Here is a 17,932-nt window from a genome sequence, read left to right as displayed (position 1 = left end):
GTCGTGGTTCAATTAGCGTTCATACCGGCATTTTTTAATCATTGCACCAACGGCAGCAGCAAAAGCAACCCCACTGGACTGGGTTTGTGACAAAATTTAGAACTTTCCAGCCAATAATGCCATCTGCTGTGTCGCAAGCTCTTTTTATATGGTGTTACTTTACAAACTGAGTTGTCAAGAAGCATTACTAAAGCGTAATCGCACCAACCAGAAAGAGGTTGTCTCTATTTGCTTATTTGGTCTACACCAGAGTTCAGATAATAGAAAAATAACAGCTAAAGGGTAAATCAAATGCAATATCAGTTTGTTTGAACCGAACCCAAATTTACAAGTGTGAATTTTTTTCATGCCACTTATTTTGTTCCCATTTTATCTTACAATCCATTATATGTTTCTGATTCTTTGTTGTCTCCCTGCTGTCTTCAAGAGAGAATTTGCTCGTGATGTGGTGTTAATGCATTGAGTTGCACACGTTATCACACACTTTGGCCACACTAATAACTAAATGTTGTGGCTCTCTTCATAATTTAGTGGCTGAGTTAAGATCTGATAATGTAACACAATGCTACTGCAATATACTATGTTGTTGTCCTCCATTTTGCTGGAGCCCAAAACTGAAACTCATTGGAGGAGCAAAAAGTCTACACGAATTGTACTTAGGAACGATGAGGCATGAATTAACTGCATACGTTTTTTTGTAAAGCAGCAGAGGCCCATTTGAACCCTATTTCATACAACTCTCGTTAAACTGCCTGTAGATGCAATGACGCGTGTGGGAGTCCAGTGTATTGACCAAGCCTACAGCCCTTCTGTAGCTTAGGCTATGTTTACACTACGTTCCCGGCCGTTTGCCCAAAATGTAGTGTGCCGTGTGATATTTGGCCATTTTTTTCTCCATATTGAGGTTTCGCTATGTTTTTTCCAGGTCTATCTCGGTATTTGTGATGGGCCGAGGGAAATGGGGCTCGTTGAGTCCTGGAGGCTCAAAAGCGCACTATGATCTACCACGAATGCCAGTACGTTTTCTCCTGGTGCGTCACGTTCTGATGAGGTCCCCTCACATTTCTCACATTCTGTCACGGATGAAACGTGGGCACCACGCAGCTTTTGTGCACATTTGTGGGCAGGGCAGAGTTGAAGGAAGCTCCTCTTTGGGGCCCAGCTCCAGAGTCGGCGTTAGCGCATGGGACACATATACTGCCGCTCAATAAATGTTTAATAATACAGCGGAACCTCGATTTAACGGACAAGGGGTTGTCCCTTGTCCGTTAAATTTAAGAATTAAAAAAATATTTAAATAAGCTTGAATTTTGAATTAACTGAGGTTCCATTCTATTAGTTTTCTGACTAATACACTAATCTATCTCTCTCTCGTGATTTCCTTAGTCTTTGTCTGCTCAATTTCCTGTTCCTGTCTGCCGTCTGTCCAGAATCCAGAGGCAGGGTACAGTCATGCTTTCGTTTCAGCCCTATGAGCCCAGCCAAGCAACAGCTGTCCACACAAGCACCCAGAAAAAAAAAAAAAGATCTAAACTGCATATTCTAGATAGCTAAGATTTTTATTTTAGTTGGGAGATTTTATAATGACTGACACGTTTTGTCGTATGATTTTTTTTAACACACTTTTGGGAAAGAAATTAGTATTACCCACCTCAGACAGTAGGAAAGAGTACTTATTTTTTCTGTTGTGTGTGCCATTAATTAGTTGTACCCCATTTTTAGGTACTGTATATCTGCTTAACTTTGGAAATCAACAGAAGTGTGTGCAAATGTTTCCTGTGAACATGGAGAACATTTTTTCAATATTTTGTACTGAAATGAACCAAACTACGCTGCTGGATGGCAACATCACCCTCTGCTTGTAACAATGCGGTCATCTAAAGTCCCTCAGGGAGATGACAGTGAGGGAGGGATATTAAAAAAACAACAAAAGAAAGAATTAAGTGGACAAAAGGGAAGAAGAAAAAAATCCAGAGATGTTGAGGTGGAAGAGGAAGAGAGAAAAAATCATTTCAGGGGAAGGGAGTATGTTTAAACAGCAGACTAAATGGAGATGGAGATAATTTGGGGAATTCCAGACTGAGAGCTTCCATGGCATATCACACACACACACACACACACACACACACACACACACACACACGCTATGCCTTGGGCATAGCCGCTCAGTGTTAAGGTCAGCGCTGCACTCCGTCTCCCATGTCATTATCATGGGTCCTAAAATAGACAGCCAATTGTGTCACACTCTGCGAAGTCAGCGTGACATTGAATAAACAGCCCTCAACCCTGAGCCCCTCGCTCATGTCAGCGCAGAACACACACTTGAAAAGCTGATACTCACGATCGGCACAACTGGAGACACATGTCCACAGACAAATATTATTGCACGCATTTAGTGCTCAGCGCTACCAGCCGGCCGTAGCACATGTGGCTCCGAACGGGGACGCTGGAGGAGCTGGAACTCTGGCTGGCGTGTCTCACGACTACAAATAGACAACCCCGTCCGCCAACACCACTACACACACACACACACACACACACACACACACACACACACACACACAAGAGTCTGACCACGGCCTCCTCTTCCACCTCCCATCCACTGTCTCTAATGTTGTTCCATTCATTTAACTTCACTTTATTGTGTTAATGAGAGATACGGGATAGAGGAGCTGGTACTTGATTGAGAGTGAGAACGGCTAATCACTGAAACAGCTAATCAGTGCTTGTTGTAAATATTGATCAGTGCTGTGCGTTATGGACGTACTCATTAACCAGTGTGTCATCTTCTCTCCCCTTTCTCAATCTTCTTTAATCCCCCCCCCCAACATCCCTTCGTCCCCGCCCTTGCCCTTCTCCTCATCTCCTTCTCCCCCGTCAGCAACCTCCAACGGCACAGTGGAGGGCCTGGAGAACCGCGAGGGAGGCGTGTGCAAGAGCCGGGCCATGAAAGTCATCATGAAAGTCGGACAAGGTAAACGTGTGCTCACCTCCAACGTGGAACACAATGCAGCACTGACGCCTTACAGCCATGTTTCACTTTGCTGTGACATTTTCATTTATTGCCACGTGTGTGTCGAGCGTGACCGCCTGCCGCTGGCCTCCAACAAGACCTCTCCTATTTTATTTATTTTTTTGTTTATATGTCAGTGTGCACACTTCGCCTGTTGTGACACACTCAATAGCTGATCTATCAAGCACAACCAGGTAAAGATCATAAAATATAATACACAACAATAAATAAATAAATCTAATCTTCCATAAATAATGCATCAAATGTATAACATTGAAAATACAAAGAGCATAATTTATAATACACATGTACTGTTTTATTTTACAGTATACTGTATATATAACCTTCTATATTGCTTGTATTTATTTTTCCATTTTAGTTGGTATGGGTTCTTTTTTAATTGGACAGACACGACACTGCATTATTTTTCAACCAGTTTTAACTCATTAAATAATTTGAAGGACTTATATGAAAACAGAAAGAATTACAAGAAGTATTTTCAGAAAAATGCCATTAACAAGTAAATGTCAAGATATTGTTGTTACAAAACAACGACTCATTCTTTGTTTCACAGACTTATTCCAAAGTGATTACACTGTCCTCTTCTTAATTCAAGTATATGTTGCAGCTTGTAAAATTAAGTATTTTTATCCCCCTTATATTATATAATCATAATATTTCAATTTCATTATTAAAATTTACATATCTCATGCAAGACCTTTTTAATAAAGAAAAATCTATTTTATATTTGTGTCATTTCAAATAGTTTGTTTGATCAAAATATACACTAAATGCAACATGTCATAAAACGTATATTGTTATGCTATAATGCCGGCACAAACATAGTATGTATACTCAGTAAATTTGTACACATTCCATTCTGTGTAGCAATGAAATGTAAAATCACAATTTATTAGCATTTAAACCCAAACAACGCTTTGTTGCCTTCAAATTTAATCAGACATCATTAGACAAATGAACACTTACTTGTTGGGACAAAGTACGATTCATGATTGCATGCAAGTCACCCAAAATAACACAATTTATATCAAAATGTGCGTGTGTGTGTGTTAGTGAAGAGCTTCCACACACAGCAAATCAAAGGAGGAATACACCAAAAGTACATGTCAGGTGTTGGTGCTCGCAAATCAGAGGCAGAGTAGGGGCGGTTATCGTTCGATAAATACAATAGACAGAAGATTTTTCTGGACTCGATACATTTTTATTGTTGTGGTAACACCCGTCGTGCCGCTCACGACGCAGCAAGCTGCTGGCAGAACCAAGTTTGCCCCGCAAATGCACACAACTTGGAAACTTTAGGGAAAGTTAACTTTTAAAGTCACGAGCTTGCAAGATAACAAGCGAGCAAGCTAAGGAGCTAAACAGCTCACTGGAGCGACATCGTTTAAAATGTCAGCGATTGGAGTTGGGTGTGTGTTCCCCACATAACACACACACACGTATGCGCACACACACACACACCGATTGGAAAGTTAACTGTTTATTTCCCATTAGCGGCACACATTATCAATATTCAGGCAGTAGTTGACTTCAGCGAGCTCATTTTTAATGTCATTTGATTTCCAGGTAAAGGTCTCACAGTCCAGCAGCTCAAGGGGGAGGCCTTATTTTGCAATTTATTGAGATATAAAAGGCAGCAGAAAGTATACATGTAGCAGAAATCACAGAGTACATAACACAACAACATTCATAGAATAAGTAAAAATAACAGTGATATTAAAATGTATGACATCTGATTTAAAAGAGGTGACAAAGCCCGACTGCTTTCGAGTACATACATTTTTTTTTTTTTTTTTTAATTCTAAGAATTTGATGACACTATACTTCTGTGTCAAATATTTAATATTTATTTAAGTGCAATTTTGGTGAACAGAGCCTGGGTATGTTTTATGTATATCTTTTATTCATCTAAGATATTTTATTTATTGTTCTACATTATTGCGAATGTTCAATATTCTTTAGATTTAAAAGTTAGTTGTTCTTAAAAAGGATGTACTTGAATTATTATGTTCTAATGTCATTATATCAGTGGCATAAAAAAAAAAACATCCATGATACTATCATTTATCGTGATAGTTTTTGTGAAAATGTAACATCCTAAAAAATGTGCTGTCGTGGCAGACCGAGACACATAATATAGGCCTGGAGGTAATCAGGCTTGGGTGTGGTCATTGAACCAAAAAATGTGATTAGCCACAGTGAATTCATGATTTAACAAGGGGGAATTCCTTTTTCACACAGGGCCAGGTATATTTGAAACGTTTTATATCCCTTAAGAAATAAAATCACCATTTCAAGCAGCATTTTACTTGGGTGAAATTTTTCTGATATTTACATTTGTTTGATAATCTTCAACATTAAAGTGGGGAAAATGAGAATTTTAAAGGAGGAAACGACTTTATATATATATACATGACTAATTATTGTATTGACTAATTATTAAACATGACTTAAAGGAATATCTTTGTCCCAAATCTAATAAACCAAATGCAGATGCAACTGAACTTGATTTTTATAAAGTGATCTCAAAGCTAAGATGTGTTTGTGTGCAAGTGGCCAGGTGAAGCCAAGTAAAAATACTGGACGTAAATATCTGAGTTTTGTTTGGCTATGTTTGGACACATTTGCTTCGCACAATATTTTACTTACTCAGCACATTCACATATCCTGAATTTGACAGGGTGCTGTACTCAGACGTGTAACATGAACAGTCTTCATAACACACACACACACACACACAAGCACACACAGGCACACTAATGTCTATCTCAGGGCAAGATCTGCTGGCAATGATGATTTGGGGAAAAGAATAAACTGAATAGAAGTTTGAGTGTGCGTGTGAGTGTGTGTTTGATATTTAAATGCTGGATAGCAGGATGAGAGCAGCATATCCTGGCAGTCGATTGGAAAATAGAACCTAACGAGCTGCTGATGTTAGAAAGGTTGGAGTCGGAGCAAATTCAGCCGATACAGTGAAAAAAGGCCCACAATCATTTCACAAACAAGCAGGCGTTGCATTATTCTTCCATATAGGTCACTTCAAGCATCCTGGAGGCTGCGCTCTCACCACCAAAAGACAACACAGCTGCATGAGTGCAGGCGAGTGTCAACTTTAGGGCTTTAGCAAGGGGAAAACAAATTTGTGAACTTAATGGGAGTCGAAAGCAAACATCTGACTCAAGGAAAGTTTAAGAAACTTTTTCACAGTTCAACTGTGTTCATGTTGCTCCCGGCTGTTCCTCATCTTCGGTAGAGTATGCGCTTATTTCACAAAAAAGAAGTCTGAAGCGATCTGTCACTCACAATCACTGTGCCCTGAAAACCTGGTTAAAAAGATGCAGTCTTATTTAATAAAACATTTTTTTTTTATATATACAGTCGATAACGTGCCTATCCAACCCAGAAACAATTTGACAATGGCCTGTAATTTCAGCCCTTTTACTTGGTTTAGTTTAACTTTCAGTGAACCAATATGTGGAAAGTAAGTAGAAAAATACGATACCATACATTTGTTAATTTCCCCTCCTTTTATGAGGCAAGGAACAATATACTTACTTACTAGATATATGAATGAATGTTGTAATATATATATATATATGAAATTGTATTTACTTTTGATAGTAACTAAAAAAAAATCTGATTGTGAGGATGCAAGAGTTAGTGCTTAAATTCACTGGGCACTACTTTCTTCTATTTGTGTGAAAAAATATGAGACGTTCTTTATTTGTAAGTTTTCATATTTCTAAAAAAATATTTTGATAATCGAACTGAAGTTTACTTCATTTCATTCATTTGGTTTAAAATTATTTAAAAAAACAAATGCAAAACACAACTGCCTGCTCTCTGAAGGGATAATATAAGAATTTGCCTGAGTTAGTGTTTGGGTGCACTGTACTTGACTCTTTTCCATATGTAAAAACTAATTTTAAAAAAAAAGAAGAAGAGAGAGAGACATTATACTATTAGATCATTGCATTAGTTGTGTAATGTTTAATTGTCAAATGTCCAAGGCAAGGAAGGCAAGCAGCTCCTCCCCATTGCTTCAAGAAACTCGGTTGCCCTGCGGCCAATTCCTGCTATGTGGTCTGACGTGCTCATTAAACACTGAGATAATGTAGTTTCAGTCAGGGTCGTCTTCACTGGAGATGTCAGACTGTAAAGTCTAACCCACTTCCTCAGCCATGCATCTCATTGAACATTCATAAATACAGGTAGTTAAAAATTGCACAGTTTGGAATATGTCATTAATCATTCACTGCATTTTTAAGAAAATTAGTAGTCGAGCTGTCGTTGCTTTATATCCAAACCTTAATTGAGCAGCATTATTAATGTGTGAGGCAGCACACAATTGTTTAGATGCCACAACTAATGAGGATGTTTGTTCCAATTTTTCCACGACAATAAAATCTGTTGTCAAAGACAACAAAGAAAACAAGACTTCAGTAGTAAATCCTAAAAAAATTTTTTTTTACTTATTCTGTGCATTGGCATGTTGTAAACGGGGGGAAAAAAAGTCTAATGCGCACATGACATGGCTTTTTGACAGATTTATTTCAGTGGTTAAGGGGTTAGCGTAAAGGTATATTATTTTTGTAACGTTCCCTGATTAAAAAAAGAGAAAAAAAAAGAGGAAACCAAATATAAAGCATTTTCTCCTAATTACAAAGTGTTACTTTAAGTACAAAATCCATCTTAATTCTCCTAGGATCGGGCTTCACCAAATCATAGCAGCTATCTCAAAGCACGTTTGATTTGGGCCCTAGTCTGAACCACACTTCTATTTTTAAAGCAGGCCGACTAAAAGTAAGTAAGAAAAAAAAAAGAAAAACAACAACTCCTTTTTAACAGGAAGGAAGAAGCAGACGAACCCAGGGTGGGGCAGCCTTCTGCCTCCACCGGTTGGTGGACAATTTATGAGCTTTGTGTCATCTGTATTTTCTATTTTGTTATATGATGGAATATAAATCAAACTCCAAAATGGTGGGCCGTGCTTGGCTCTGACCCCAGATGTCATTGTGTTTAATCCACATTCCCTCTGTCTCTGCAGCCTGATGCCAACACTTCCTTTTGCCAAATCTCCGAGATCTCCCATATGTCCGCTCCTCTGCCTTTTGCACTTTGCTCTCGGCTTGCAGTTTGGTGACCCGTCACAGCGTGCAATATGTGCATTGTTTTATCATGGGCCATATGACGGTGAATCATCCATGATTAAATGAGTCATCCTCTCGAGTCATTTTACCTCCAAACACTTTGTTTTCCGTCTGTTGTGTTGTTTGGAAGAGGAGGTGCCCAAATTGTGGACTTCCATTGTAGTTCAATTCGCTTTTGTCTGCCACCATCACGCCGCCGCACTCGTTCGAAATGTTGACTCACCTCCTCGCATGCAACTCGTTGCCCATCGCTTCCTTCCTCCCTCCTTCCTAGCCTCTGCAGCTTTATCATTGTCTCCCTCAACCCTCCGCTCCCCTCCCCGCTGTCTCCCTCCTTCTGGCGGCTTGGCACTTGTGAGGTAGTTGCTGTCTTTATAGCTAAGGGAAATGTCAGCGGTACACACGGAAAAGTGGGTCAGAACATGCACCGACGCAGGCTGCATATGCTCAGTGGGTAACAAACAGTATTGGGCCGAGTGAATCGGATCACTGTGTCGCCTCATATCGACGGTGATGTGCGAATGTTTCGAGCCCTTACCGCTGTCTTTTCTCATAAATTATTGACAGTCCTCCACGGCTCACGGCAACGCTCACGAGTGCTGCTCTCACGGTGAAGTGGTGGCCAGAGCATTAGGAAGACAAATGTGTTTAATAGTGTGATTGGGCGTGTGTGCTCAAGAAAACGGAATATATGCTGCAGCAAGCCATTGTAACTGTTTTTCCTCCTTTCTTGCTTTCCACACTATTCATTACAGGTCGCACTGGGTCGGAGACAGAAAATACACGCATCCTCGCTACACACGCAAAATCTGCCTCGAGGGAGTTGCCTGCTCACAAACACTAGTCCTCACACATATCCCCTGAGCAGGCCCGGCGGGGGCACATGCAGATAAAAGGCCACATAAACACGAAGCATCAGATATTGTAGCGTGGAACCCGTGCGAGCGGCCCGGCTAATAGTTTACAAGCGTCTGCCGCCCGTGCCCTCGTAAAAGCCACACGGCCGACCCGCCAGTGCTCACCGCACAAAGACTTCAAAGTGCGCGTGTTAAAATCACTACAGACAGACTGATAAACTATCTCTTTCCCTCACGTTCCCCTCGGAGCGACCCCTCCTCTTCCTCATCTCCCTCTCGTCTTCCTGCCTTCCTCCTCAAAAGTGTGCCTCTTTTCAGGCAGACTTAAAGCCAGTGCAATAAATAAGACATACTATGGCCTTTTAACGTGATGAATAATGTAAAGCAATAAAAAGTTAATATATAACTACTTCACCCTCATTCTGCCACGCCTAAGTGTATCATAAGTAGAGTCTAGGTTTTTGCTTTCGTGTTTACCCGTGTGTGCGTGTGTGTCTCAGTGTTAGAAATGTCTGCCGATGTAGATGTGAGCTCATTTTTTACGACAGGACAGCGATTCTGCTGCTTCGCAGACGCTCGCTAACTCGTCCTTCCTCTATTTGTTCTTTCATCGTGACTTGTAAGACATTCTCAACACGTGCAAAGATAACCTTGTCAGTACATGAAAGATATATCAAAAGATAACACCAACTATTCCTTTCTGTAACAGAGGAACATGTCATCGTAATGCAGTATGAGAACTGCCAAAGACTGACTTTTTTTTATTTCCCGTTGTTTCCCACAGTCCCAAATGCAGTCAACCCTGCAGGGCCAGAGGATCCAGAAGATAACGCTCTACCAGAGTCCAGTCCAAAACCACCAGACCAGGATCGATTGGGACCTGAGATCCCGGGAAACCCTGGTAAACACACCTTTTGTTCTTTAAATAACGCGCCAATGTAAATATTTTATGAAGAGAAATATTTTGACAGAATACACGTTTTGCTCAGATTTGAAAGGTTTATTTAATGTAAAAAAAAAGAATGATTACAGCCTACAGGGTATTTATTCACATTGGCTTCAAAAGACATAAGACGTTAAGTCTCTCTATGTACATATTCTCTCATGTTGTTGTTTTTTCATGCCGTTGGCAATTTTTAGGACTTCAAAAAGTTAATACGTTTAAGAGCTGTTGAACATGTGTAGATAATAATAGTTATTAAAAATACAGCTTACAGTTTTTGAAATCTATTTTGCACATAAAGGGTGTGCCACATCCAAGAGGGCTGTTGCATGTATGCATAAAATAATAACGCTTGATTTGAAAAGCCACCATAACAAATTTTTAGTTGTGCATTGCAGTTGTGCAGAGCTACACTGCATCACACTAAGTGCCTGATTTACAAAGATCCCAGATAGTGGGAACTAAATTTTGCATGTTCACTCACTAACAAATTGTCTACTGGAAACCGCCAATTTAAAAGCTTTTGTACTTTATGTAGAGCTGATGGGTTTCATCACAGAAAATTTGGGAAAATGAAGTTGGAAGTGATGGAATTAGTAGTGTTGGTGGAAAATGCAAACAAACACATTTCCGAGTTACAGAAAATAAATCGACCGTGCTAACAATTGTGGGGAGGCTAGCAACTGCATGGTTTTTTTTTTGACATAGCTCGGCGGGAGTGCGTCACAATTGGATGAACAGGTATGTGCCCATCTTGCCTAATGTTGGGTTTAAAACTTGGGACAAGAACACCTGGAAAACTGCTCTGGGAGAGGCCAGCACTATTGTCGCAGTGCACTGAAATGACCCAGACGCAAAGAAATGCAAATTTGAAAGGAGTTTTTTCGTGATACCGCCTCTCATTTAGAGGAGGTATTTCAAGACGCAAAATTAGCCAGCACAATTCTTCTCAGCTATGCTAAATCACATTGCATCTACTAAATTAATGAATTTGCATATACCGGTACTCCCCCCTTAATGGGTCACATGAATTTTGCGGCAATTTAGTTAGCAGATGCAATCCTGGTTGCGCCCAATTAGTATAACGGTATCAGCTTCCACATCAGTTTGGCGCCCATTCTTGCACGCGCAAAACTTTAGTCAATCAGAACCTAATTGTTACTAATAATGACCTTATTTGTCTACATGAGCGAGGCAAAAATAAAGAAATACATAAAAAATAAAAATAAAAATAAAAAGAGAAACACCCTATTAGATTTTACTTTGTATTGGAGCTCATTAGATTGTGCAAGTGTATCCATGAGAGCGTATATATTATTAAATTAATGAGAACTGCAAATAAGATTGCATGAAGGGTTTGTTGAAGAAGTCGTTTGAGCCTCCACGGCTGCTCGGAGCCCTTCTTGTTTGCCTTTTGGCCTCTTTCATCAGATGCTGCCCTTTTAAGATCACTATCACTAACTTTTTGACCTACTCCACAACTTTCAATGGCAAAAAAGAAAGGGGGGAAAAAAATTATATACAGTATACTCCAAGTTCAGACTGTTCCATCTGGGCCAATATGATAAGCCACCCCATTCAATAATTGCTTATTTGACATTAGCTGCTCTATAAAAAGATTTCCTAATATCCCATTTCCGTATACTCAGGCTTTTACCTGTCTACCACTGTTAGATCAGTGATTATGTCAAGTGAACAGGTGAAAGGTGGAATGAAGGAAGTGTCACCGCGGCTTGAAGAGCTGATATTTCTGGAATGAAATTTCTGACAGCCTCTTTCCAACATTGCCGTGTGCAGAATGTATGAAATTCCTCGTGCCTGTGATTGCAAAGATAAGGCGAGGGAAGGCTAGCTTTCAGTCGTGTCATTTACTTGTCATTAGCTCAAAGGCGCGGCGTTCGGCTTCTCTGCCAATGGCTAAGTGCAGAGCGGTCAGTCGAGTGTGCAGACAGAACCATTATGTAGGATGGCAATCTGCAGCGTTATCGCTGGAGAGGCACCTCGACATGTTGCTGGAGCGGAGGCTCGTGGACAGTGAGGAGCTGGTGCTCGTGGTAATGGGGTGGGGGGTTTGCCAGCAGCTGCATGCATGCATGGAAAAGAGATTTGCGTCTCAGATTTCAGTCACCGGAGGAGCCAATCATTCTTTCTCATGTCCAGTAACAACCCCCCCCCATCACCAGGTTCCCCTCCCTTTTGAGGTTTCTTCCGCACCCCCCCCCCACCACCACCACCACAAACACCTCTTTTAAAATAAATACAGAATACAAATCCCCTTCTCAATTTGTCATAATCCTTGCTGTCCACTAAAAACCTTTTTACCTCCAAATTTTTGTGGCTTTTATTCAATGTTTTTTTAATTTTTTATTTAAATTTTTTTTTTGTATTATTATTTTTTTACCAGAGGCAAAAATAGTTGTTTTGTTTGGTTAGTTAGCATGGTTACACAAAAACTACTCATTAACTTTTGGTGAACATCTGTTTTAACACTTTTTACTCTTCAGAAGATTATTATCATTATCAGCTTTCAACAAAAATAGTTATTCTTATTTATGAGTTATTCTCCCCAAATAATGAATTTACTTCAATTAAAAAACAAACAAACGCTTTACTACTTAGTTTTTTTTTCATCTCTCCTGTCAAAGTTGGGAATGAAACTAAAATATCTGGCCCAATGTATATAGGGCACTTATTGAATTACTTAAAAACCTTAAAAAAAAAGTACATGACTATTATTTTAATCTTTAAAATTTTTTAAAGATTTTAATTTTAATTTTTTTTTTATTTTAAAAATTGTTACTGTATAACAATGATATACCAGTATGATATACGTTTTTTTCTTTAACTTCATATTTATCATTACTATTTTTATCAGTACATGCCTTCCTTTGTTGCGCTCTTAAACTCTTAACAAAACTTTTTTTGTCATGGTTGCATACTTGATTATTGTTAGGTTACAGCAGGTCCTACAGATATGCCATAATGTCACTACCAATCCTCAATAGGATTTTTTATTTTTTTGTTTTGTAAATGTTTTTACACGTCTCTCTCTCTTTCGTTCTCTCCTTAGACACCATGAACCAGGACCAGTCTGGTTCCTCCACAAACACGGACGGCATCCTGAGCTCCAAAATGGCCGTGTTCTCCGCCATCGGAGCGGGCTGTATCATCTTCCTGTTGCTCATCCTCCTCCTGGTCATTCTGCTCATCAAAATGCGCAAACGGGCCAGGAAAAATGCCCACTCGCAGCCCCGCCCCTCCGCACTGTCCCTCAGCACCTTGTCCAATCCCAAAATGCCCGGAGGCACTGCCGGCACGGAGCCCAGTGACATCATCATTCCGCTGCGGACAGAGAACAACTACTGCCCTCACTATGAGAAGGTGAGCGGCGACTACGGGCACCCGGTCTACATTGTCCAGGAGATGCCCCCACAGAGCCCCGCCAACATCTACTACAAAGTCTGACACTCAGCAGCAGAAGCAGCCCAGAGGAAATTCAGATTTATTTTCTTGGAAGAACACTGCTTTGTGTTTTGGGGACTTGATTGTTACTTCAAGCCCGTGCTCTTTCTACCACCTGCTGCACATATCTGGAGAGATGCGCACGGACCAGTATCCGGTGATCAGACTGATGAGAGACGTTTATTCTGTGGGTTGTTATTCTTTGGGTTGTTTGGAAATCCCCACCCTTCCTTTCTCCTCCCTTCACCTCCCACCTAGAACGTCTCCCTGCTGTGCTCCGATGAGGGCTGCCGGGGGTGCGGGTGGCTGGAGTGAATCAAAAGACAGAACTTCCTGGTTTGCTGTCCCCTTTAATGGACCGGATATAACACTAACTGGCTCCCTGACGCTACAACACACAAACCTTGCACACTAGCCAGGAACAGGCAATTTGCGTTGCATGGATGAAATTTGTGTGTGCCCGTGTGTGTGTGTGTGCGCGTGCACCTGCGTGTCAGAGGGCGCTCCATGCGTGGCCGGGAAACTCTCCAGATAGCTCAGGTATCAGACACAGTGTATGACATATTGTGTTCCTCTCCCTTCGCACCTCGGATATTTGCCTTACTATTTTTGATGGAGGACTTCCCTGACTCAGTTCACAAAGCAGTTGTATTTTGTTAGACTTTTCCTACAAGTGCACAATGTATAGAGTTGAATAGATGATCATTATTATTACTCATCATACCACTCATGTCATCGATTACAGTAGAAACCTGCACTGGTGGTATCAAGGTGTGTCTTTGCTCCCTCTAATACGCCGTTACTTTGGTATTTATGACCTACCGATGTGTATTTGAGGGTGTGTCCTGTCTGTGTATGCGTGTGTGTACGTTTGGGCATGTTAGGACTTATTTGCTTGGAGAGTTAGAACAGTGAGTTACTGTATTGGAAGCTTAAAAAACAAAAATGACAACAGGACACAAATGTTCTCCAGCATTCCACATGGATCTATTTGGAGATGTCATTCTTTCTGGTGAGCGTTAAGGATTCTTGAAAAGGCAACAAACATGTTGCAATGTGTTTGCTGCAATTTGTGGTGCAACAATGTAAGTAAGCAGTTGGGGATAGACGGGAGGTTGGCCTACATAGTTAGGTTATCCTATATAAGTCAAATGGCTTACCACAGATGGATGCACTATTGTCTGAAAATGGCTGCCATCTGTAGATGAGTCAGTGGAGTTCACACTAATATGTGCCATCTCCATGCCCACATTGCCCACATTCACCAGCCGAGAAGTAGGAAATGTCTCTGTGAGTTGGCTTTAATGTGCGAGGAAGATGGTAAACTTTAGGTATTTTTTTATTTTTACAGGCTCACACTGGTTCTGATGTGAATTAGGGAGAGGGGGGCATTAAATTCCACAGTGTAGGTGCGAGGATTCTGCAGCTCACTTATCAGCAGCACCGGGAGCTTGGATTTGTGCGCACTGCAGCTGTAGATGACATGTTGTGTGACAGCTAATTGCTTATAGTTGCAGTTTGTGGGTGTGACTTTGTGAGTGTGTGTGATTGCTTTTGTGGTCTAGCAGACCAGGAAGTAGGTGCTCCACACAGTGTGGCTGCCAAAGTAAGGTGCAGTCTCACATAATGATGTGTAAGAGGAGAGGACAGCCATTCCTCAGCATGCAAGCTGACACACACACACACGGCACACACAAACACATAAAGACTGACGGGTCCAGGTTGCTCTCCAGGTCAGACTGCCGCTTGGTGTTTACTCACCGTCAGAGACACCTATCATCTCCAGTCACATCCATGGATGTTCGCTGCTGAGTTAAAAGGCAGCTCCGCTTGAGGAGCTCGGGAAAGACTCTTGCGTGTCGTTAACCTCAGAGTTAACAACCTAAACAGCTGCCTGAGCTTTCGTGGTCCTGCGTTTTAACTCAGCATGCAGCCCTCATCAGTTCCTCTGCGATAAACGTCGACATCAAATATTTTGCTTTCGGATCAGCGTGCCCCCACCTTCACCAACCAAGGGAGTCATTATCACATCACCACAAACCATATTTTATTTTCATCCATTCTTGTGACCACTTAATGTTATTCAAATTGGGGGAGAAACATTAAGAGAGAAATGTAAATATATGCATAGAGCGCAATTTAAGATGTAATTTCACCTGAACACTGCTCATAAGGAAAAAAAAAAAAAAAACAACAAAATTAGAATTTTTTAATGGAGGATATTTGTAAATAGCTGTCTTTTTAAAGTGTTTTGTATCAATCCTTTTCATCTCTGTTTGCAATATGTCTATTTTCATTTCTTTCAAAGTCCAACATATTATTGCAACAGAGCTGTCTTCTTTTGCAGTGTCCAGTATTGTCTTTGTTACCACGAGTGCTGCAAAAACCGGGGTTCCAAGTTTTGACCTTGCCGTTCAACATGCTTCTTGTTGTCTGCGACACTGAGCGTCTTTGAAAAGGAGTGTTCATTCCCACGACGAATGACAACATCCTCCCTATGTTGGAAGCAGCACTTCACCTTGCAAAGGATTTTATTTTTTATTTTTTAATCCACTGTTTCTGAGTAACCTACACTTCCACCTCTGGTATAAAGTAAGACAAAACAATGAAAGATTAAACTTTTGTCTCACACACACACACACACACACACGGGTGCGACGAGGCAGGGGAGGAGAGGAAAAAGAAAAGGGGCCACGTATGACAGTGTGACCGCTCTCCAATAAATCATCCGCTTTACACCACTCATTATCTCCCAGGCTGTCCTTTGTTTTACTTTTTCTTTCCCGCCACCTCCCTCAGCCCCTGTCATCCTTCTAATTTAGCACGTGGACGTTGCTCGCGCTGAGCCTCGCCGGAGGGGGATTTCTGCCATTGTTCAAAGCCACAGTATTATTTTTCAGTGTGCATGTATAAGCAAAATCTGTTCAAATTGTTTCCCTATGTTTGAATCATTACTGTCACGTTTTATTATTTGATATCAGTTTTTATTTTGCCTCCTCCTTTTTTCTCGCCGCTTCTCAGCGTAACCTATCGGCACCAGCTACAATGGAAATACAATGTTCCACCAGTTTGGAAAATACTGCATATTGACAAATAAATTTTTCCCATGGAACTTGGCCTTTCTTTGTTGTGTCTTTTGTTTTTCCAGCAAGCTTTAAAAACATGAGATTCTTTTCTCGTCTTGCTGACCACTTCATAGTGGAGGCAGGAACTAGCCCGCCCACTCTCGCAGTGCTTCCCGCTCAACCACCCTCCCTTCCCCCCCAGCTAACCTCAGGGGTCAGCAAGACACAGATGGGTTCGTTCTGATTGATTAGTCAGATTGAAATCACATACTGGCTTCATACATTCATATTCGCCGGGTGTAGACACGCTTTTTAGCATAGTAACTAATATCCGCATCGAGCCGCTCTGCCGTGTTGTCTTCCCAAATTACATTTCTTCATACATGATTACATCTGATTGGCTGCACTTTGCCTTTCCATTGAGTTTGTCTGGAATTACAGTCTGTGTTTATCTGACCGAAGAGCGAATTCTCCGTCCTTGGTGAAAGCAGAGATGGCGTGAAATATTATTAAAGCGATTGGGCATTTTTTTCTGACAAACACATTAGTGTTGGTGCAAATATTATTTTTTTGTGGGGGTCTGATGATGTGATCACGGACAAGAGTGGGCGTAGAAGAAGAAGAAGAAATTGATGGCCGGAGAGCAAAAGAATCCGGAGAGAAGAAATATGACATGCCTGTGGCTCCAGTGCCCCCCAACACACACACACACACACACACGCACACACTGTTGCTTGCTTTCATGGTGCCTCAGGCCAACTACATTCATCTGCCTTCCTGGCTCAGTCCTAAGACGCCCCAATAGATCCACATTACTGTGTGTTTATTAAAACCTTCCCCCCACTGAGCTACTGTGTGTGTGCTCGTGCGTGTGCATGTGCGTGTGTGTTTGTGTGTGTGTGTGTGCATTTGCCACAGGCTTCCTCTGTTGTTCCACTCAACGTCACATAAACTAGGAATTTTTACTGCAAAAGTATACACAGGAGTCTATTTTTTTTCTCCTTTTTTTGGAACAGGACTGCATTAGATCATTTTTGAATTAACTTACTCCACATTGACTTGTCCAGTATGTTTAAACCGTACAAGAATTTGATTTTCTTTATATTTAAATAATATTGTGTCATTGAAATATTTTAATGATTAACAAATGTTTTCTCTTCCGTTTTCAGCATTTTCATATTTCAAAACATACGTATTTAATAAAACCTTTTTTTTTTTACACAATTCCCTTGTGAGTTTTCACTTGATGTGAGCATGTACAAATCCCCAAGCAGTTTTTTGTCTTTGTCGTGTAACATGTAGCTTCATGCGTCTTTATAGGTGGAACAAGTCACCTGGGAGAGCAACAGCTGCCAGCAGCTTGAAGTGGCTTGGGAACAATTTCATGTCTTTTTTTTCCCCAAGCATGTCTTTGACTACAA

At 40.9% G+C, this 17,932-nt stretch overlaps 1 protein-coding gene across 1 annotated transcript in view; it reads left to right on the top strand.

The window, feature by feature from the left end:
• efnb1 (ephrin-B1) overlaps positions 1–16,563 on the top strand; it is a 66,390-nt gene extending 49,827 nt beyond the window's left edge. The window contains exons 3-5 of the mRNA XM_061686133.1: positions 2,882–2,974; positions 9,826–9,942; positions 13,055–16,563. Of these exons, the coding sequence (XP_061542117.1) occupies positions 2,882–2,974; positions 9,826–9,942; positions 13,055–13,449 (605 nt within the window). The 3' untranslated portion in view covers positions 13,450–16,563. The remainder of the gene's footprint in view (positions 1–2,881; positions 2,975–9,825; positions 9,943–13,054) is intronic.
• The last annotated feature ends 1,369 nt before the right edge of the window (positions 16,564–17,932 follow it).

Source organism: Phycodurus eques, chromosome 9 (genome assembly GCF_024500275.1).
Source record: "Phycodurus eques isolate BA_2022a chromosome 9, UOR_Pequ_1.1, whole genome shotgun sequence".
NCBI lineage: Eukaryota > Metazoa > Chordata > Actinopteri > Syngnathiformes > Syngnathidae > Phycodurus > Phycodurus eques.
This window is presented reverse-complemented; position numbering and strand designations above follow the sequence as displayed.